The sequence below is a fragment of the Hyperolius riggenbachi genome, chromosome 1 (genome assembly GCF_040937935.1).
Source record: "Hyperolius riggenbachi isolate aHypRig1 chromosome 1, aHypRig1.pri, whole genome shotgun sequence".
In the NCBI taxonomy this organism is placed as follows: domain Eukaryota; kingdom Metazoa; phylum Chordata; class Amphibia; order Anura; family Hyperoliidae; genus Hyperolius; species Hyperolius riggenbachi.
In genome coordinates, this window is record NC_090646.1 from 193,646,268 (window position 1) to 193,670,406 (window position 24,139).

The 24,139-nt window shown below is 41.2% G+C and overlaps 1 protein-coding gene across 5 annotated transcripts in view; it reads right to left on the reverse strand.

The window, feature by feature from the left end:
• Positions 1–24,139, reverse strand: part of INPP4B (inositol polyphosphate-4-phosphatase type II B) — a 668,171-nt gene that overhangs the window by 157,112 nt on the left and 486,920 nt on the right. For all 5 annotated transcript variants that reach the window (XM_068279481.1, XM_068279471.1, XM_068279463.1 and 2 more), the window contains exons 14-18: positions 17,295–17,467; positions 13,257–13,380; positions 5,982–6,099; positions 3,242–3,382; positions 729–826 (exon numbers count right to left, since the gene is read on the reverse strand). In XM_068279481.1, coding sequence (XP_068135582.1) covers positions 729–826; positions 3,242–3,382; positions 5,982–6,099; positions 13,257–13,380; positions 17,295–17,467 — 654 coding nt within the window. The remainder of the gene's footprint in view (positions 1–728; positions 827–3,241; positions 3,383–5,981; positions 6,100–13,256; positions 13,381–17,294; positions 17,468–24,139) is intronic.

Sequence of the window (24,139 nt, forward strand, 5' to 3'; positions counted from 1 at the left end):
GTTTTTTTTTTACTTCATATTAGTTAAAGGGTTTTTGTGTACATGACCTTTAAGTTCAGTTTGCTTTTGGTTTAGTTCAGTTCCTGTCCCAACTAATTTGGCCTTCAATTGAGACTGAAGACAAAGATCAGTGTATATTAGCCCAAACTGATCACTGGATTACAAACTGCAACAGACTTGCAGCCAAACTCACATTAAACTGACTTTGAACTAAATTAAAGGGAATCTGAAGTGAAAATAAACATATGATTTAATGATTTTTATGTGTAGTACAGCTAAGAAATAAAACATTAGTAGCAGAGATATGAGTCTAATATTGTTTCCAGTAAAGGAAGAGTTAAGAAACTCCAGTTGTTATCGATGCAAAAGAGCTTCTCTGAGCTCTCCTACCAAGCTTGGTCGGCTACAGTGCTGTTTTCTGAAACACTTTTCTCAACCTCTCTCTCACTGTTTCTTGTTTGTTTAAGGTTTTACTGCAGCAAAGTTGTAAGGGTCATTATTTCTGCTCTGTTTCATAAACAAAGTGTAGTTTGTAAACTGCAAATATTGAGAATGACGCAATGTTATAAAAATTAATCTATATAACAGAAAAAAAATATTAGACTCTTTTCTTTGCTACTAATGTTCTATGAATTATCCATATTGCACATACAATTCATTATCTCATATGTTTTTTTCTCTTCAGGGCGACTTTGAAACTTTCAACCTAAAAACACTGTTTTACTTACAGTCTGGAGACGTTTTATCTGTGCACAGCCTGTAATACTCTTCTAAGTGGTCAACATTCTCTTGGTTAATACTTTCTTGCAAGGAGGTGTCGCCAAACCTGCAAATGCAGAAATTAATTAAGGAACGGATACTCCAGGAATCAATAAAACAATCCAAGTGAAAAACCTTAGTTTTGCTGGTGACCAACAGTGACAAATGAACCCAATCATGCATCTAAATAAGTGTGTGGTTTGCATGTTCTGCTAAGCTCAGAAAAACAACAGCGGGCTAAAATCCATCAAGCAATAGATTTACTTGTTAGATCAGTTTCCTCCTGATGGTGTTATATACTTTACAATGAGCTGAGATTAAGCTGAGTGTTTTAGAGAACATTACACAGCACTACTCTGGTTGATTTACCTGCTCAGTAATTAATCAGTAATAAATACTTTGATGAGTTCCCTAAAATAGTAAAGCTAGGTTAACATGAACTGGCCACATACTTAAAGACGAACTGTAGTGAAAATAACATAATTAATAAAATTGCTTATTTTTGTTTACAATATTAATTTATAGGTCATTAAGTCAGTGTTTGCCCATTGTAAAATATTTTCTCTTCCTGATTTACATTCTGAAATACATTACTGGTGGTGAAATCTTTAGTTCTGCCAAGTGATCTGTATGGAAAGTTTTATGCACAGAGGGAGATGCTGCTAGCAACAAGGTTCACAGACAGAAAACTGTCAGGACCATGGTCATGACATCACACTGAGGGAGGGGGTTCACCACAATATCAGCCATACAAACCACCCTGATGCTCTATTTGTGAAAAGGAAAAGATTTCTTGTGGGAAAAGGGATACTGGCTATTAATTGGCCAATCCATGGTTAAAGTTTCTCTTTAAGATAGCAGCCATATTTGTGGGCACAATCCAAATGCCAGGCAATTGTGAAAAGTCTGCAGTCTCATCTCCTATGCCTTAAGCTCAGTACACACATGCAATGATTGTCGCCCGTAGGGGTATCGGGAAACGTTCTTCTGAGTGAAGTGAGTGAAGTTGAAAAATTATCTCCAAGGAGGAAACTCAGGAGAAAAAGTAAATTGCATATGGGCCAGCTCATGTGTAATTAACTTTTTGTCCTATGTCACCTAGGAGATCATTTATTTTATTCTGTTTAAAATAAGTTTTCAGCACTCTGTGATTGAAAAAAATACCAAAAATGGGGAAAACACGCTGGTAAAATTATTCAGAGCATTTTCTGACTTGCTGGTGGCTTAAAATGCATTTTATTGATATAGTGTAAAAATATCCCCTAGCAGAAAACTTAAAAGAAAAGTGAATTGAATAAGGACCATTAAGATTATTTACTGAAGTACAGTGGTAGGGTAGGACTAACATTTTCATCAACCTTACAAGAATCTGATGGTTTTGTGTTATTTTTCAATAGATTCTTGTTTTATTTAATTTAGAAGCAAGTTCACATATTCTTTCTCAGCTGACCTTTTCTTGCCATGTGTGGTATTGTGAGCAATTCATTTTTAATTGATGTTTGGTATTTTTAGCAAATGTGTTTATCAAACTTAGATTAAATCTTGTATGCCTAGATTTAGGCAAAATCAAGGGACTAGGTTAACCACTTGAGGACCCACCCTTTACCCCCCCTTAAGGACCAGCGCTGTGCTGAGTGATCTGTGCTGGGTGGGCTCTGCAGCCCCCAGCACAGATCATGTAGCAGGCAGAGAGATCAGATCACCCCCCTTTTTTCCCCACTAGGGGGATGATGTGCTGGGGGGGGTCCGAACTCTCATGCCTGCATGTGGCTGGCGGGGGGGGGGCAGCTCAAAGCCCCCCTCCGCGGTGAAATTCCCCCCTCCCTCTCCTACCTGCTCCCCCCCCGGAGATCAGGGCTGCACAGGACGCTATCCGTCCTGTGCAGCCAGTGACGGGACGTCCCCTGTCACATGGCGGCGATCCCCGGCCGCTGATTGGCCGGGGATAGCCGATCTGCCTTACGGCGCTGCTGCGCAGCAGCGCCGTACAAATGTAAACAAAGCGGATTATTTCCACTTGTGTTTACATTTAGCCTGCGAGCCGCCATCGGCGGCCCGCAGGCTGTTCACGGAGCCCCCCGCCGTGAATTGACAGGAAGCAGCCGCTCGCCCGAGCGGCTGCTTCCTGATTAATCAGCCTGCAGCTGGCGACGCAATACTGCGTCGCTGGTCCTGCAGCTGCCACTTTGCCGACGCGCGGTATGAGTGCGCGGTCGGCAAGTGGTTAATGCTAGGATAAGATAAAAGGCCACTAACAGGATATCCTAGTTACATTTGTGGCTTCAATAACCTGCACTGAGATCATAGGGCAATTCTTCTGGATTAGAAGCCACCATAATCCAGGCAATTTACTCCTATCATCACCTAATACTGATTTTGGTGCTGGCATGTAATTCCATTATACCTGGAAACCTCTTTAGTTTTTCACAGAATATTTTATGAAAAAACATGAAAAAAGTGTTATTCCGACACAATGTCTTACCTTTCTGCAAATGTTTGCTGCTCATTAATTCCTATATTGAAAAGTACTGGGTAAACACTGAGCAGTTTGCCATCTTTGATCTCCTGTGGAAGCAGCTCAAACATCTTTGTTGGAAGTTTGACCTCTACTTCAAAGTGCTCTCTAAAATAAAAGCCAAGCAACAACTAATTAGGAAAAAAAGATATTATTTGGTAAAATGTATTGCTCCTACATCAGAAAGCACACACAAACACATCTTTAACATCTTAGTTGACAATGGAGTAATATTGGGGAGCACAGGAAAACAAAAAAGAAAAACAAAATAAAACATACAAACTATGATATAGCTATAGAGGATCACATATTTGCATGTCTTTCCACAATCAGCTGCTCTGTTTACATAGAATTCCTAATGTGTTGCAGTATATGACCATGTAGAACAATCAGCATAGATGAATGACTGACTCTTGTCGTTCACATCTTCCATTCTCAATAAATGGCAATATTTTGGTGAATACCAAGTGTGACTTCATTGGAGGTGACACTTAACATTCATCTTTAAACCCTTTTAATTATTGTAATACACTGTGCACCTATTAGCATTGTTTTTGTATCAAGTCACCTATGTTGGGAGGTTTGATAGCTTATGGTCTCATGAATATCAGTTTTTGGAGAGTGATACATTTTTGGGAAGCGGTAGCTCTTTGGCCGTCATGGTTTGTAAGTACCCCTTCTCTCTTCATTCTGTATTCCTACTACAGTATATCTGGCTCTCTGTGTCCTCTGAGTGTTTGTCTACCTGCAAGGTTATTGGTTATCAACTGGAAATAATCTTAGGATGCTCCAAATGTCTGTATGAGTGAGCATACCTGTTCCCCTTTATACAACACTCTGGGCTTGATTCACTAAAGAGTGTTAGCACGCCAGTGAAAAGTCACTTTGCACGTGCTAACTAGGGTGCTAAGTGCAAACTACTTAGCACCGTAATTTGCATGTGCTAACGAGGGTGCTAAGTATTTTGCTTATGAAAACTATGGTGCTAAGTAGTTTGCACATGCTAACTACAGTGCTAAGTAGTTTGCACGTGCAAACTACTTAGCACCCTAGTTTGCACATGCAAAGCTTTTAGGCGTGATAACTGAGTTATCACACTTTTGTGAACCAAGCCCGCTATGTAGTCAAAGCACTTCTTGTTGTCTCACAGTATTCCTCCAGCAAACCGACTGTGGGCTTCTTTTTAAAGGAAACCACTGATGAACGCTTTGACACAAAATAAACATATCCCCCGATAGATTTTATAAAAATAAATACTATACCTGGTATTTTCGCCGCTCTGGTGTGCCATTTTTTTGTGTTTTTTGGGGTTTTTTTTTTTTTACAAAAACTCCATGCAAAACACAGTTCATCAGAAAAGAATATTATTTGGTGGGCTGTGTGCAAAATGAAATCACCATTTCTAAAAAACTCTTATGAGTCCCACGCCGTCCTCCCGCAGTCTGGTGTTCAGCCGCGATCAGCTCTGGTAACTGGCTTAGTAGGGTCCAGTCTGGTTCTTCTACACATGCGCGGACCTTCAGCGCATGCACAAAAGACCCAGACTGGCCAAGACTGTGCCTGTTACCGATGCTAATCACGGCTGAACGGCAAACCACGGGAGGACCGTGTGGGACTCAGATGAGCTTATAGGGCTGGAGGAAGCCCCGGGTAAGTATCAAATCTGTACTTATTTTGATCTCTGGTTCACCTTAAAGAGGAACCAAAGTAGAAAAAAAAATGTTGACCATATTGCACCCAGAGCATTATAGATAGAAAATATAACAATACAACCAAGCTACATCTACACAGCTGACACGTGTCTATACTGGCTGGCCCAGCGATGTGGCCCAAGGGGATTGGATCTCAATCCCAGACGGGCAACACAAGTCAAAGGTGTGTATGCACCTTAAGGTAGCACCCGATGTAGAAATTATGTGATCAGTAATGCGATTATCTTTTAGATTTAAGGTGCATACACACATCCAATGTTAATCGGCCAATCACTGTGCAATTTTATCACTTTCATGTAGTATAAGGGGCAGGGCCAACTTTGCAAACTGTGAACATATTGCATTGGTAAACACTCATAAAAATGCAAGTGAGTAAATTGGGCAATTATTGGCCAATCAAAATTGGATATTTGTAGGAGGCTTTAGTGTTCATTCATAGTAATAAGGAAATACTTCTAACATGGCAATCTCTACTGACCTGGGGGTCATCACTATTCAGTATCACTCCTCAGTGTAGTAAAGTTCAAGCATTGTCATGTGTTTGAACAAAGATACTTTGTGTACTGACAATCTGTGTCAGCGCACACAGTGTAAATAACGCTAACTGGTACAGCTATGCTCTCCCTAGGCAAATAAATATAATACAGAAAACAGAACATTCAGATTATATACAGTTGCTAGGGATTACATTTTGCCACTTAAGCCACTGGTTTATTATTTATCACAAAAGACTGTTCCAAACTTTATTCATAAATGAAAATGTCAAGCTTTATAAATGGAATTAATTATCCCAACACAAGCGGCAGACAAGATACAAATACAAGGATATAACGCATGATTCAATATTGCGGAATTGATTGTGGCAGTATCAACCTCACAATGTATCATAAAACTAATTAGTTGTGAAATCTAATACGTTTTGTAAAATAAAATGTTTTCTTAATCTAATTGCTGCAGAAGGGAGAGAGGCGGCTTCTGTTACCGGCGAGGCTTACCGTCTTCCAGTCACACAAGGCAGAAAGTCATCCGATTTAGCCTCTGTTATTTTGAATACTACATGCCTCAAATCTGAAGTGCCAACCGCCATATCTTCCAGCATTCCGATCTCTTCACCTAGGTGCAACATGGGGAGGGAAAGTGCCATTAAATGAATGGGATATTAAACATAAAACAGCAACACCAGACAATAAGTAAAATGAGAGAGATATTAAAGTGAACCCAATACAAGATTTCAGAAATAAAATCTATTTATCTATCTAAATTATAATAATAAATAGCAGCCTTTTTTTCAGCTACATGATGACAAATATAAAATACGTTACATGTATTGGAAGAACTCCTCCCTTCCTTTCATATTGCCGGGACAGAATCCGGCAGACTAGTGGAGTAGATGGTGTCCAGCAAAGGAGGAATTGCTATGCCACCTGTAAAACTCTAGTTATGAAAAGAGAAGGGTGAAAAGCATGCACTGAATTGCTCATAGGCTTGAAGGAGTGTTTATTTATCTTTGTATGTGTCTGAGTGGTGCAATTAAATATATTGAATTTTAAAAAAATTTGGTTTGGGTCCGCTTTAAGGTTATCCAAAAAACATCGTAGTGCAAGTTTTTGCATATAGACCAAGGCAAATTGCCTTTGGGGAGATGTGAAGCCTTATGTCACATGATTCTGTGCAGTCTCCATTTCATGTACCATACGTGGGTAATGGAGAAGGTCAGGTTATTGCTGGAGAAAGGTATCTCTGCCTGGTACACACTTTAAAATTATGATTGGTCAGTCACTGACCAATTTTACCACCACCTCTATGTAGTATGAAGGTCAACAGAAATTGAATCATATTATCAGATTGTTTAGGTAACTTCTCAGACTATATGGAAGTGGTAAAATTGTGCAGTCATTGGCCAATGAAAATTGGATATATGTACTAGGCTTTTTTAGGCTTTGTATACACATCCAATTTTAATCTGCAGGTGATTGACCAATTTTACCACTGCCATGTAGTATGATGGCAAACAGATTTTGAATACTATAAACAGACTGTGTAGATATGCTCCTATCCTACCTAATAAAACCTGTGTCTTTGTGTCCCATGTCTGTGTGTGTGTCTGCTTTGCGCTAATGCGCATGTGCCGCAGGGACAGCCGTTGTTCGGATGAGAGATGGACAGCCAGGGGACCGGCCGGGCATATGGGTGTGTGCAGGCGCTGACAGGTGGCGGCGGTGACAGACCTAGAGCCCGTTATTCAAGGTCTAAGGTCCCTAGTATTACAATAAAGTGGCAAAATTGGCTAGTCATCTGCAGATAAAAATCAGATGTGTGTAAGGACCTAGGTTTTAATTAATTGCACTGATACTATAAGCATTACACCTTACAAACACTACATAGTTATATTCCATTGCATAGCATATATAGAGCTCAGGGTCTCTTTCATTTTCTCTAGTTGGGATCTTGAGTTGCTGTAGTCATAAGGCAACAACCTATTGCTTCTCAGTGTGGCTATGTTTGCATAGAGTCCCTCTCCATATAGTTCTACAGGAGATTAAGAGAGAGGAGAATGCAAGAACTGCTTAACATGTCTATGTACCGGTGGTCTCTATGAACCTTAAAGGGAAACTGAAGTGAGAAGTGCATGGAGGCTGCAATATTTATTTCCTTTTAAACAACACCCGTTGCCTGGCAGGCCTACTGGTCAATTTGGATGCAGTAGTGTCTGAATCCCACCAGAAACAAGCATGCAGCTAATCTTGTCAGATCGGACAATAATGTCGGAAACACCTGATCTGCTGCATGCTTATTCTGGGTATGTGGCTAAAAGTACTAGAGGAAGATGATCAGCAGGCCAGCTAGACAACTGGTATTGCTTAAAAGAAAAGCCAACATATCCTTCTCACTTCATGTATCCTAAAGAGGAACTGTAGTCAAAATGACTTAATAAAAATTGCTTATTGTTTACAATATCCATTTATAGATTATTTAGTCATTGTTCACCCATTATAAAATATTTACGTTTTCTTCCAAGTTTGCCCTGTATTTGGCTCCATTCATCTTCCCATCAACTCTGACCAGCTTCCCTGTCCCTACTGAAGAGAAGCACCCCCAGAGCATGATGCTGCCACCACCATATTTGGCAGTGGGGTAGGTGTGTTCTGAGTGATGCACAGTGTTAGTTTTCCACCACACATTACGTTTTGCATTTTGGCAAAAAAGTTCTATTTTGGTCTCATCTGACCAGAGCACCTTCTTCCACATGGTTGCTGTGTCTCCCACATGGCATGTGGCAAACTGCAAATGGGACTTCTTATGCTTTTCTGTTAACAATGGCTTTCTTCTTGCCACTCTTCCCCCACCTGAGCTGTAGATCTCTGCAGCTCGTCCAGAGTCACCATGGGCCTCTTGATTGCATTTCTGATCAGCGCTCTCCTTGTTCGGCCTGTGAGTTTAGGTGGATGGCCTTGTCTTGGTAGGTTTACAGTTGTGCCATACTCCTTCCATTTCTGAATGATCGCTTGAACAGTGCTCCGTGGGATGTTCAAGGCTTTGGAAATCTTTTTGTAGCCTAATCCTGCTTTAAATTTCTCAATAACTTTATCCCTGACCTGTCTGGTGTGTTCTTTGGACTTCATGGTGTTGTTGCCCCCAAGATTCTCATAGACAACCTCTGAGGCCGTCACACGGCAGTTGTGTTTGTACTGACATTAGATTACATACAGGTGCACTCTATTTAGTCATTAGCACTCATCAGGTAATGTCTATGGGCAACTGACTGCACTCAGACCAAAGGGGGCTGAATAATTATGCACACCCCACTTTGCAGTTATTGATTTGTAAAAAATGTTTGGAATCATGTATGATTTTTGTTTCACTTCTCACGTACACCACTTTGTATTGGTCTTTCACGTGGAATTCCAATAAAATTGATTCATGTTTGTGGCAGTAATGTGACATAATGTGGAAAACTTCAAGGGGGTGAATACTTTTGCAAACCACTGTATATGACTGATGGTGGCATCTTTAGTTCTGCTAGGTGATCTGTGTGGAATGTTTGCTACTGAGAGTTCTATGCACAGAGGGAGATACAGTATGCTTGGCAGTTGGAAAAAGCCGTTATTTCCCACGATGCAACAAGGTTTACAGTCAGCAAGCTGTCAGGACCATGGTCATGACATTGCACTGTGGTAGGGTTTTCATCATGATATCAGCCACACAGACCACCCCTGATGATCTATTCAAGAAAAGGTAAAGATTTCTCATGGGAAATGGGGTATCAGCTACTGATTGGGATGAAGTTCAATCCTTGGTTTCAGTTTCTCATTAAAATTGTTATTGCAAAAACGTATCTGTTTACTCAACTTACGCTATGAATTAAAACAAGACCAAAAAAAAAAGATGAAATTCCTGATTTGTAGTCATCACCATAACATTATACGTGTTATCATTCCCTGAATGAATTTCCATGCAGATCTTTGTGCTTTAAAACTTCAACCACTTCAGTGTAGAGTATATTGCATTTTGAGAGGCTTTCTTGTAAAATAAGATATCCACAAGTACTGTGGCATTCCCAGGTTGGAGTGGATCCAAGACACAATTTCCCATTCAAATTAGAGAAAATTGTAGAGAAAGATGGCTGTGAGATACAGTCCAGCCATGAGTTAATCACGGATGCTTGCATTTATCATTCATGTAATATGCTCTGCATGCAAAGTGGGGAAGAGTACAACACTGAGCTGGTTGGATGCGTTTCAGCTGACTGATTTACAGATCACTTCAGGCTGCTGAGGTTGATGACTGATTTTCATAGCTGCTGGTTGAGTGGCTAAATCACAGCTGCAATAGCTTTAAGCAGGTATAAGGATCTGGCAAATTATGCATCCTTGTTCTTTAAGTGGTTTTGCATGGCTTCTGAAGCAAGAGAGCCATAATAATTATTCCAGGGAAAGAAATTACTCAGTATGTTGTGAGCAGTTAAGAGATTATCACTTACTGATTAGCAAAACCAACAGGGAAGAATTGTCATTTTGCATGGTTAATTAAGTTGGGCTCAGAGTCAAAAGCAATAGATATGTTCATAACTAATGCAAATAGCTTCTCTATTAAGAAGAAATATTGGTGTGAGGCCTTCACATAGCAAAAAGGAAATATAAATGCTAAATAGGTTAGGTTTACTTTTTCTAACAGCAGGCATGCTCCAAGGTGCCTGCAGAGGCTGGTCTGAGGAAACAAAATTCCTCTTATGAGCTGTCTCACCTCATTCAAATAGAATAAGGTATTCCTAACAAGTGGCTGATAATACTTTTTTCACAGTGTCGGACTGGGATCCAGAAAAGCTCAGGAAAACCACTTGCTGGCCAAGCAGCAGTAATCAGGTGTTGCTGCCCACAGTGAAGACTTGCTGCAGGTTTCTATTGGGAGTGAAAACACAGGGTTTCTGCTGCTTGGCCAGAAGGTGGATTTCCTCAGTTTTTCCACCTCCCAGTTCGACACTGCTTTTTCACCTTAAAGGTCCGCTGGGCGGATCGCTCAGAAGCAGCCGTATCAGTCTGCAGACAGACTGTACACATGCCGGACTGTCGCTGGAACGCCCACCCAGCGGGAGGTGACGACGGACCCGTCGTTGCCTCCAGTCCGGCGTGTGTACGGACCTTATTTCTTGTATTTTTTTTTTTTACTTACTAGGTTTTGTACAGATAAGAGGGCAACAAACAGCCTGATTCATTAAACTTTAGTCTTGAGTTCTCACAGGAGATGTTTTCAAACCTTATCAGTTAAATACATTTTCTGGACTTAGCAGATGAAAAAGTAAAAAAATAAAATAAGTAAATATGTGAAAAAAACATCTAACTTGAAGCAAACCTGCATGCTGAACACAGTAGTGGGAATTCTCTGGTGGAAAAAAAATCATGCACATTCGGCTTCATTCTACTGGGCATGGACCTTACTTGCACAGGCCTTGTACACACATATCAATTTTATCTCATAAATAATCTCTCCTTGGCCCCTATTCATTTAACTTTTTGGGCTAGTTAACACCAAAATCACAATTGCAAATGATAGCGCTTAGCAATTTTGTAAAGTGATTTTCAGAGCGATTTTTAAATGATTGAGCGGTTTTGCACAATCATTCAAACTAATTGGTCCAAAAGATGCTACAAGCAGCCCATTTGTGACTTTTTAAAAAATCACAATGCTGCTGGGGGAACACCTTCACAGGGTAACATTAGCAAAGCGCTTTTCAAAGCGCTCAGATGCGCTCTTGGTGTACACCAGCCCTTCTTCTGAGTTTCTTCCACGATATTATGTTTCACTGTATAGTAAAGAAGTTCTTAAAGAGTAGGTAAAGACGTTACACTTAGTTTGAGTAATTTCTTCCTTGCAGTGGGCTAAAAAGGTATTTTATTGGTAAGGTGTAAAAATATCTCCTAGGAGAAAATTAGGGAGAAAAGTTGATTGAACTGAGGGGCCCTGACAGTATGCGTTTATCTCCTGAATTATCTCTCCTAATAGTTTAGGTGAAAAATAAGTAAGGTGAGGTAATTCATAGATACCTGTTCTGTGAATTATGTGCTGTTGCTGCTGAAATGTTCCTGCTCAGCTACCATGGTATGATACGCTATCCATGGTGCTGCATGTGTTCAAACATGAATGCTGTTATTTGTTATTATGAGAACACATTTAATAGCATGCACATAGAAACATTTATTGGTTGTGAATTTGTTAAAAAGCAAAGTTTTTATTCATCATGCTCAGAAGAGAAGAGCAAGTTATGATGTATGGCCACTTCCTGTTTATAACAGATCTGTGCAGGATCTAGTATCAAAACCAGGATCTAATGTTTCCCTTCTACAAGCAAGTGATAACTAATCCATTTTAACAGCTTTTTGGGACTGTGAAAGGGATAATGACATGAGGACACTCACTTCAGCTTTGATACTTACCTAAGTAAAGGGAAGGCTCTGGATACCATAAAGCCTCCCCAGTCCTTGTTCTGTCCCGTTGTTCCTGCGATGTCCCTGGTTGAGGTTATTTGACGTTCTAGGTTGAATAGCTCTTCAGCATCAAGCAGCCATCAGAACTACTTTTGTGTCCCCGAGGTGTTCCAAAGACAAGTGCATCTGTACCACCCATGCATGAGTCAAGGAGTGTGCATTCACAGTGTGGATGTGCTCCTCTGGAAATACTGGGGGATGCAAGAAGTTCTGAAAGCTGCTTGAGGATTGCCAGATAGCTATTCGACCCAGCAGGTCAAATAGCTTCAACCAGGGATGGTGCAGGACTGACAGAACAGACCGAGGCCTGAAAGGCTCTATTGTATCCAGAGGCGTTCTGTGCCTCTGGACTCTCTACTTAGTGTGCGAAGCTAATTTTTTTTTAATTCATCCCATCTCTTTGCATAATGCTGACATCACAAGCAAATATGGCAGTTCCATGAAAGAAAAAAAAAAGTCTGCAAAAGTAAATTATGGAAAGAGGTAGTAGAGAAAACATACTGTGCTAACCATGTCTGTTTCTTCCCTAAGCAGACAGTGTCACATTTATTTGAACTATACCTTAAGTAAATGTTTGTTTACAGCTGGTAAACAAAAAAAGTCAATGTGTTAATAAAATCACACTTCACATGAATGAGTGTGGTATATGGTCAGATTAGTGGTGTTATTTTCATATAAAAACTCTCTTTCATGCAATAAACAATGTTGCCCCAAGTCTCACTTTTCTCTCATGCCTAGGCACCTCAGCACAAGAGGAAGTCACAGAAGGCAGCTGAGGAGAGTGAGGTGTATGAAAGGCTGTCGGCCCAACAAAGAAACTCTGTTCTTCAATCACATAACTCCTGTCTGAAGGAAGAAAGCAAAGCAGCAAAGCTTGTCTCATGGAATCACACATTTAGATGGACAGAATTACTGATTTTTTTGGGTGTGGGGAACAGTTTACAGACTTGGATCCAACTCTACAATTAGTTGGGTGTTCTCTACTTACAATCTACGCAGATGCTAAACTACTTAGAAAAGTGGATTTGATAATATAAATTACTCTTGAAAGTTCTCTGTACAATTTCACCATTCACTAAATGTGACTAGTTCTCCATTTCCCCTAATTTCATGTCAAACTATCTCAGATGCCTAATTTTGCTCTATACTCACAGAAGACAGATGAATGATTGACTTTCTTTGACGTGATAAAATTTTCATTTATTTTTATACTTAGCTTTGATTTTGCAAGTTCCTTTTCGATGAACTGAGAGACAGAAGGCAGAGCCTGCTAGTTGTAATACTTACTGTATGTGCTGAGGAGACCTTCGTATTGCACTAGTAAACCCGTGGTATGGAGTTGCTGTAGAAAGCCCTGATTGTGTAAACTTGAATGCAGCTTTACTATAAATCCACAGACCAATCCTGAGAGCTGGAGGACGACAAATAAGAAATATTATGAGAGGAGTCATTGAACTGGGAAATAAGTCTTACTGTATATGATTTTCTGTTCTGAGGAGTCTAAAATGACACTGTATTGCCGTGATTACAGATGAGCTGACTATCATGCACTTTATGTGTGGTAGGAGAATTCCCGGAGGAAGAAGAGAATGATTACTGATCCCGGAGATATTTCTTCTTGCAGCAGCTATGTAAGCTGTTTATAAGGAAAACTGGTTTTAAAAAACAAAACAAAAACGTTGCTAATTTCCTTGCTGCGTGTGACAAACAATACTCCGATTTACCACATTCCCTGCAAACAATACAGGTGGGCCCAATTCATTCTTTTTTCTAAGTTTTCTCCTAGGTGATATTTTTACATACTAAATAAAATGTATTTTAAGTCACCAGCAAGCAAGAAAATGCTCACAATAATTTTGACATTAGGTTTTCACCTACTTTGTGGTTACTTTTCATTGCAGATTGCTGCAAAGTTATTTTAAACAGTATTAAATAGTTTTTCTAGTTCTACTAGTTGATATTTTCAGACTTGTCAATGAAATGCCTTTTACACCACCAATGAGCAAAAAAACGTACTCAAAATAATTTTGATAGTACTTTTCACCTACTTTTGGTACTTTTTACATAACAAAGTGCTGAAAAGTTATTTTAAATTGAAGATGAAAAATTATCTCCTAGGAGAAAACTCAGGTGAAAAAGTTAATTGCATCTGACCGAATATCTCTGAGGCAATGAGAGAACCATAGATCGTACCAGTAATTTCTCAAATGGTGCTATGCATTGTAACTCGGACACACATCAGACAACTTCAGCATCTAAACAAGCAGCACAGTGATAACACAGTTACCACTCTTGTCTCGTGGTTCTTGTGGAACAGATGTGAAGAAAAGGATCATGCAGATGAAATAAAGAAGGTTTCAGAAACATGCAGACGAAATTAAAAATGGTGTTTCTTTTATTATTTGTTATTTTGATAAAGTATTTGTTGTTCTGTTTTTAGCATTGAACAATGGTGCAGTGCAAAGTGTAGGGGGTGACGTCACTATCTGCTTTTTACAGAATGTCCCATGGTATGGACCATGTGAGCTGGTATGTGTCTTGGGGGCTTCAGGATTCCCAGAGGACAAAGATTAATGCAGCTCGGAAAGGTTGGGGTGGGGGTATGGGTCACAATGTTTTTGTAGGGATGCTTTGGAAAGACATTCTCCAACAAAAATGTCAGGGAAAATATCCCTACAAACAGGAGACACATCCCCACAACCAGGAATATCGGTTCAAGAATTACCAGTCATTGCTGGGCATGTGTGACGCTTGGCAGTTTTTATTTAGTGGACACATTTTTTTCACTGATTGTGCATTACTCTTACTTTGTGAATAACCCTCCCCAGCTCTGCAACTGAGCTTTTACCCCAATATATTGTTACCAAACAAGTTGGACACACAAGAAAGATGGTGTCATTGATTCAGAACAGAAAAGATTAAAAGATTAAACTAGCAGATACTGTTTAGGCAGAAGGCTGTATTTACTCTGAAAAATATTATTACCTGGTACACATTTGAAAAAGGCCTTTAAAAAAAATCTTCATCTGAATTTAGGTCCACTTTAAATTTATTGCTATGTGATTACTTGATACAAGATAGTGAAAATGTATCTCGGTTCACCGACTGTAGCAGTTCCACTCAAAAAGTCTTAGCTTCAACAATCATAATCATGTATTGTATTGTATGGAAATTACAAATGCTACAACCTGACTCAGAACATCTATGAACATCCCCTGAGTCAGACTCAGGTGCAATCCCACTTTCTGTAGCCACCTGTTCAGAGTAGCCTGCAATTCCTGGCTCAGTCTCAACCACTTTATTAAGCGGGTCTTTAGTGTGATGGAATCAGTGTGTTGGAAAAATCCACATATTAGTGACAGGCTAGAATCTGAGCCAATACTGCTGTTACATTCTCCCCTATGCTCTGCCATTGTAGCTGCTTTATATACTGATTTATGTTGACTTCCACCCCTGTTGTTGCCTTGTCTCAGCTTTGATACTTGAATTATCAAGCAACAGAATATACGTAATTCTTAACTTCAAGAAGATCCATGGCTGAGCTCTGGAGAGCTTCTGCCTCTACAGACCCTCCTCGCATATGTACAAAAAACCCTACTCTATCCAAACCCTTTCTGCATACTAAGTGCCTGGAAAGCTGCTGAGCTCACATGAATGAAGCCGGAGAATAAAGGATTAATCACGACATGCTCGCAAAAACAACTAAGTAGGCCACACACAGCATTTTTTCCCTTTAAATTCCACCTGTGTGAGCATCAGTCGCAAGGTGCAATTAAGATCAGAAACAAAAGTTTGAATAACATTTTTCGTGAGATAATTTTCCAAGCTCTAAATTGTTCTAACTAAAAACAGAAATAAAAGACTTAATTACACTGCACATACTAGAAACCCAATCAAAAACACAAATTTACACTTCAAAAATAAAGTTATGGAGGCCCAAACACTCTGTTTATTTTCTTTGATCCAAACAGAACTTAAAGGACCTCTGACTCGAGGCTACCTTAGGTAAGAACAGAGGAATGTTCAATGCTGGATCCTCTTTGCGTTGTTCCTTCCTCTCCACATTCCACCTCCAGTCTCTGTAATCTAAATCTTTTAGATTTATCATATGCATAGAGAACAATACCCATATCTAGCTTAAACCACGTGCACCTTGTAGACCATTCCGGGGCTAGCAGTTGGGGGAGGGATATTTTTTCAATATATAGATATTTACTCTTAGGTCCTGAACCCACTAACGCAGTTGAGTGCAGTTGTACGCAGTTGTGTCCACTTTTCAGCATTTGTAACTAATGTGTTTCTGTCTGCGCACAACTGCGTTAGTGGGCTCAGGCCCTTAGCCCTGACTTTAGTGCAGTGTGAACCAGCCCTATGAGCTTTTCAAATGCTTAGAAAAGTGCTGCCAGTGGGTCCCAGGCCTTTATGATGATTAATGTTAGATGCTGTTTAAAGGCACAAAAAAATGCCATCCATTTTGTAATTTGCATATTGCACATGGATCATAAATAACTTATAGTTGTAGAATGAACACATGTATGTTAAGTCGGCAATAACTAGATTACAATTTATTTTCTTTTTTTTTCTCTCAAATGCTTTTATAGTGCACCCCTTTAAGTGCTCTCCTTACCTAATGGGCAGTTCTTGTTAAGTCATTTTGATGCAGCAGGGAAGCTCTGAGCTTGTGAATCTGGAAGCCCTTGTGGTGGCATGTAGAAACATTTCAGACAGGTGCCTATATCCAGGTGTGATTTTAGTCTTTGCAAGTGACTAAGGTACTGTAGGAACTAAACATTATATACATGTAGTACAATGGCATTACTCTGATATGATTTGGTGTCAGTGAGTGAATGGTCATTATTAATAAGTTATGCCAATATTTAAATATTCATATTCAGTGCAGTCAGCTTTCCTAATGAATGCTGATTTTTTAGTAACTTTGTGCCCTGCTTATCCTGATATAAATATGAGTTGTTTTTTCCGTGATGTTTCCAATAAACTTAGAAATGTTGGAGTTTAGCTGTTTGCCTGTCCTGTATGCCTGGGGCATTTACAAATAAAGTTGCATACCTAAACAATGGATGAATATAAATTTACTATTGGTATATAAAAACATAAATGCACGCATACACTGAACAAATAATGATACAACTAAAGTTCGTTTTTAAGATGATTTTCCGCTTGTTGAAAATGAACAAGAATCCTTTGATTCACATCGCTCAGTGTTGCATGTGAAATCTGCTCTGCCAACTGTTTGACTGTCCCTTCTAATGTCTAATGAATGGGTGTCTATTCATGTCGCCAATATAGTCTTTAGTGTGAACTTACAGCTTGGCTGAAAACCATGTCTCTTCTGAAAGTGAGTCGCAGGCACTGGGGCAAAGCACACGCCAGCTCTTGAAGTACAACAAAAGTCATTGATGTCTTTGCCTTCTCCACAACTTCTGCTACACAGTCTTGTAGTGTAATTATCAGAGGGTAGAGCTGTTCATACCAGTCTTCTGCGTGATAGAATAAAAAAGAAAGTGATCAAAGCAAACAGAAAAAGGAGCATCATGAAAGGAGGGCTTGCTGCCATGCTGTGAAAACACTGAATACATAAAAATATTATGCAGACGTGCACTTATAAAGAGAGGCATCAGATTTGCTGCCCCGAGTTGCCGCCTGCCAGTCACTCTCATCACTGAATATTGACAAACTTATGAAACACCAGCTGTCCACCACGTTCTTTTCCCAGTTAGAACGCAGATGTGAGCTGTGGAGCGAGAGAGGATCATATTATCACAATTACAGTAATTACTGTTCATATTAGTGACTTATGACACATACACTTGCCTCAACAGACTCACTTGATAAAAGCTGTGAAAAAAAAGAGACTGCCAACAAAATCAAGTTTAATTCAAGCTACCCGTCCACTTATGGAGACAAAAAGATTTAATTGGAAAATCAACATTGAGTCACACTGCTGAATTTAGACCTTCCAAGCTAGGAAGATAGCTACATATAAGTGGCAGAGTAGATACTCTTTTCATTGGACCAAAAATGAGAATCCGGGTGTTTCTTATTGGTCCACCTAGTGGATGAATGGGGAGCCTCTGTTGGAGCAAAGATGCTTTGGCGAGGGCTCCAGTGAAGACGGAGGATGGCAGAGCCTGGCATGCAGTGTGGACATCAGGTGAGTGACAGGTAGCATTGTTCTTTAAACCTAGCTCCCCATTGCTCAGAATGCAGGACCAACCCCAAATAGCTGGTATTCACTCTTGGATTGCCTGTTGGTGCTGATTTTTTTTCTTTTTATATTATACTTGGACATCACTTCATGAAGCTGGTAATTGAATGTGTCAGTAATTCCTGAGCGTTGTGAGATGATAAGGAGCTTCTTATCACCTCAGATTGCATATGGCCCATTGTGTTCTTCTATGTGCAGAACATCCACACACAATTACCTATCCCACCACTGCAATCCCTCACCTTTAAGTCAGTCAGGGACAATGAACCTTGCATATCAGACCACTTCATTTAATGGTCACCACTGTTGGCACTCTGGCTACCTCCCACATCCCCGAAGAATACTGATAAACTAATTGGATTCCCCTAAATCGGCTTTAGACTTACAATGGACTTTTTTCAATGGTAGAGGTGGCCATACACTGGTCGATTTGCCATCAGATTCGACCAAAAGATAGATCCCTCTCTGATCGAATCTGATCAGAGAGGGATCGTATGGCCACCTTTACTGCAAACAGATTGTGAATCGATTTCAGCCTGAAACTGATCAGGATCTGTGGAGCTGCCACTGCTGCCGCCGCCCCCCCCCCTCCTCATACATTACTTGCTCTGCCGGCGCGAATCCCCTGGTCCACCGCTGTCTTCTCCGCCTGGTCTCAGCATCTTCTCCGATCGGCTCCCAGCTGGCATCCGCGTATAACTTTCTGTCACTCCAGTGACAGCGGAAGTTCAAATAGAGCGCCTCTATTTGTACTTCCGCTGTCACTGCAGTGACACAGAAAGTTATGCCGGGATGCGGAAGATGATGCGGAGAAGATGCCGGGACCAGGCGGATAAGACAGCGCTGGACCAGGGGACTCGCGCCGGCGGAGCAGGTAATGTATACCCGCTGTCGGTCGTCGGGCATTCGAACGCCGCTATCGACGCACTCCCGACCCGCCGGCGACCAAGAAAAATCTTCCACACGGATGAATCGACGGGAGTTGACGGGAACAATGGATTTAGGACGGAAATCCATCGTTCTGTCAGCGGTGTGCGCGGCGATTTCACGGTCGTTTCGATCACTGCCGTATTTCGGCGGGAAAATCGTTAGGTGTATCGGCCCCTTTAGATTGTGAGCTTCTCTGAGAGACAGTTAGTGACAAGCACTGTGGAAGATGTCAGAGCTATATAAATACTAAATAATATTGATAATCAACATAACCCTACCTTATTTAGTTATTACTAAATGCCCTTTCTAGAATAGTGCAGACATTAGTGCTGACCCTTTCAATGGCGCTCTAATTCACATTATGCCAGCTGGCAGTAGCACCAGTGGAGTAGAGACAGAATGACATATAGACAGATGATTTGTGTGCTGTTACTTGAGAAACAACATTTGATGGTGCAAGTACGAGATGCTATGGATGACAAAGACATTACCAAACATTAGTAAGAAATTGATGGTATGTGGAGAGAGTCTACAGACCCCTATACTGATGTTTCCTTACATTGTTTACTTCCTGTCTAGTCTATAGAGGAACACAATTGCTGCTCTTTATTCCAGCCCAAACATTCTGGTTTCACTCTTTTTATGTCCCTGCACATCTTTTAATAACCCGAAGGCCTAAGCCATCCTCAGAGAAGCTTCACAACAGTATATCTGGACAATAAAAATACCTCGCTAAGGAAAAGTAGGTTCCGGGTATTTGTTGCAGCAAGCCTGTCGCTATAAGCGTCTTATAAGCTATAAGGTCTTACTTCTGCAGTTATATTAGCTGCCTTTTTTACCACTTGAGGACCCACCCTTTACCCTCCCTTACGGACTAGCGCTGTTTGTTGTGATCTGTGCTGGGTGGGCTCTGCAGCCCCCAGCACAGATCAGGGTGCACGCAGAGCGATCAGATCGCCCCCCTTTTTTCCCCCCTATGGGGATGATGTGCAGGGGGGGTCTGATCGCTCCTGCGTGCAGGCTAGTTGCGGGGGGGCACCTCAAAGCCCCCCTCCGCGGCGACATTCACCCCCCTCCCTCTCCTACCCCCCTTCCCCGGTGATCCGGGCTGCACAGGACGCTATCCGTCCTGTGCAGCCAGTGACAGGACGTCCCCTGTCACATGGCGGCGATCCCCGGCCGCTGATCTGATTATTTCCGCTTGTGTTTACATTTAGCCTGCGAGCCGACATCGGCGGCCCGCAGGCTATTCACGGAGCCCCCCGCCGTGAATTGACAGGAAGCAGCCGCTCGCGCGAGCGGCTGCTTCCTGATTAATCAGCCTGCAGCTGGCGACGCAGTACTGCGTCGCTGGTCCTGCAGCTGCCACATTGCCGACGCACGGTATAAGCGTGCGGTCGGCAAGTGGTTAATTAAAAACAATAATACTTGAGATCAAAATATATGATTTTTTGGTAATAGTACTGCATTGTAGGTCCTTTTCTAATATGGTTGTTAGAAGCAAATTATATTTTATTATCTTGTCTAACTAAGATCTTTCCTTTTATTTTTCATAATTATTGCATGTGTGTTTTTGAAGCAGTCCTAGCTTTCTGCCCAGCAAGTTTTAAGTGCTATTTAAAGCACACAATTTTTTTTTTTTTTTGTTTCTCATACCTAATGCGTGTAAACTGTAATACAGTTATATACATATGACATAAAATTGAGAAGCATCCTTTGTTTGCATATTCATAAAGTCAATTTATGTTTTGTCATCATCTAAATAAAAGACCTAATTATTTTAGCTTTAACCTTAAATTCCAAGCAAACAAAATGCCAAGATAGTCTAAATTTCACTAAGCCAGATCCCTTTAGATGAGCGCATGTGGCTGCTCTTCTCTCTTATGCCCTTCCATAGTGCCGTAAGTAGCTGGAGAAGGGTATTGCAACCAGGCACAGTGAGTGGTCATTTGGCCTCCCTGTTACTGAAGCAGCCAATAGATGCTGGGATCTGTGGTCCCACGTGACTGACCATTCCAATAAATGTCTGTCCCATCCAATGTATCCCTGCCTATGATTGCTATAGCTACCTTGGGTGCAACTTGCTGGGTGCTTTACTGTGGAACTTTATATTTTGACCTCTAGACTGAAACCTGACCTAGTATTGGATTGCTGCCTGGACTGACCTTTAACCTCCTTGGCGGTATGATTACTACTGGAATTACTTCCTAAAAGCGGTACAATTTTTGTGATGGAAATGTGTAGTTTTCTTTTGACCTGTAATTGTTAGCAAATAGCAATAACCTACTCATATCTAATTTTAACTAGTGCTAAGAATTTATATAAATAAATAGACAGACGCAACTACTTTTTTTTTCAATGCAAGGATTTATAAACTACCTTACATTTCAAAAAATGCACAACATAAAAATCAGACATAATAAATAACACGATCATAAACCCAGTACTGCAGTTAATTTACCATGAAAGGGTAATAAAAATAAACTCATACTTTTTTGCATGAAAAAATAATGCAAATCAGAAAAAAAGCTAATAAAGCTCCCGGATATAATACATCTGCACATCCCCACAGATAATTTAGCATGAAAGAGTAATGCAAATAAATTCATACTTTTTTGCATGAAAAAATAATACAAATAAAATAATACAATGTAATGAATGTAATGCTAATCAGAAAAAAAAAACTAATAAAGCTCCCGGGTATGGTCAATTTTGAAACATGGGACTGCACAAAGACCCACGTCACAGTCAGGACAGTGGAACCTGGTTTCTTTTCTTTTTTTTTTGCCACTGCTGTCCTTCTTTGAGCAGCAAACAACGCACATCCGACTTGGTGTTGCCTTTTTTTCTGTCGGCGGGACGTATTCCACAAAGTGGCGTGCAATCAGGCGTTCTGGATTTACCACTCCAGCACCATGACGTCCAGGTCTCCTCGCCGCTGTGGGTGAACTTTGGTGTGTAACAAATATGGACTCCACAACTTTCCAAATAAAGTCAGCATGAATCCCGGGCTGGTCGATATATTTTTTGAAGAGCACATAGGAGTTCCAAAGACACTGCTCCAGAAGATGCCGAAAAATTTTCTTATAATATTTTTTTTGTTGTTTCCGCATCGCTGGATAGAAGGTGGTCTCCTGGTCAGATTTGTCCACGCCTCCCATAGTGTTGTTGTAATCCAACACAAGCTGTGGTTTGACGACCTCTTTCCCACCTCTTGTGTGGACTGTCACTGTGGCGGTATTGTGCACGGTGCTCATCAGACACACGTCTTTTTTGGCCCGCCATCTCAGCGCCAGAATTTTGCCTTTTTGCCAGGCCACAATGTCTCCAGGCTTAAGCTTTTTGGCGCCAAATGACGTTGGCATGTCGCGCCTGTTAGGCCTAACTGTGCCATAGCAATCAGTTCGGTTATGCAAAAGGACCTCAATTAGCTCCGGAGAGGTATAAAAGTTGTCGGTTGTGACACAGTAGCCCTGATTTAGAAGTGGCTTGAGAAGTGTCAGGACAGAGGACGTGGCCAGACCATAGCTGCGGAAAGTCTCGCTAAATGTTGTCCACTTTCCTGTGTAGATAACGGCATTCCATATATATCCAGAGCTGGATTCACACAGACGATAAGATTTTATCCCAAATCGTGCCCTTTTAGACGCAATATATTGTATCCAGCTGAGCCGTCCTTTATATGCCATGAGGCTTTCATCGATGCTGATGTCTCTCTCAGGCACATAGGTCTGCTTGAAGTTCCTCATTATAAGTTGGCTTACATCCCAAATTTTACGAAGTTTCGGTGCCGGATGTGTGTTTTCGTCATATTCCTCGTTATTTGTAAAATGTAGGAACTTCATGATCAAAGAAAATTTATATTCCGACATGACGGATCCAAAGAAAGGAGTAGCCAGTAAATGATTGGTGGACCAATACATTTTCTGCATTGGTTTCCCCACAACTCCTTGTAAGATGATTAGGCCCAGGAACTGCCAAATGACATCTGAGGTCACCGGTTCCCATGCTCTGACTCTGGAACACCTCAGATGTGAAGTCGCCATTTGCTGCTCTGCGTACCTGTTTGTCTCAGAAACAATTTTGTCGATGACGTCAGCTGTCAGAAACAATTTCAGGTACGTCAAGGGGTCGCTGCCTTCCACCTCCACCTTCAAACCTGATGAACCAGTGAATGCGAATCTCGGCGGCGGAGCTTGAGGCGTACTGCAATCAATTGCGCACCAGGTGCGCACATCTCGGACATCAAGCGACGAATCCTCACCGATGTCGCTTTCAGCATCAGATGACGAACTTTGCCAGGATTCGCTTTCGCTTGCATCAAGTGCGTCAAGTTCGCTGTCACTTTTTCTACAGCTGAAGAACAGCTTTTGCGCTGGACGCACGCTTGGACGCCATGGACGCAGATCAATAAAGCAGAGAGAATCAAATCAAATCTCTGAAATCTCTCTGAGGTAAGTTTGTAACAAGTGTAGCTTGTATGTAACTTTATTTATGTGTACATTGGGTTTTTTTTGTGTGTGTGTTCATTTTTTTTTTTGTATTGAAAGTATGTAGCTTTATTTGTGTGTGTGTGTGTGTGTTACTTTATTTTATATATATGTGTGTGTGGGGGTGGGGGGGAGTGTTACTTTATTTTATTTTATTTACATTTATTTTTCATATTCACTTTTTTTCTTTATTGATTTTTTTTTTTTGTTACAAGTGCCGATCAGGCACTGATGACGTCATCACGCCGATGACGTCAACGCGCGGGAGGGCAGGGGCACACGATCGGAGGGAGAAGCGGCAATCAGAGTGGGGGAGACCGGCCAGAAGATGGGGCGAAGACGGGGAGATGACGGGAAGCAGCCGGGAAGCAGCCATAGCAGCAGAGTCAGCGGGGGGGGGGGGGGGGGGGGAGCGCCGATCACTGCCGGCCAGAGGGAGGTGAGCTACATTGCTACCCCGTGCAGATGGGGGCCAGAAAACGGGGAGAAGACGGGGAGAGGACGGGGAGAGGACGCACGGGAAG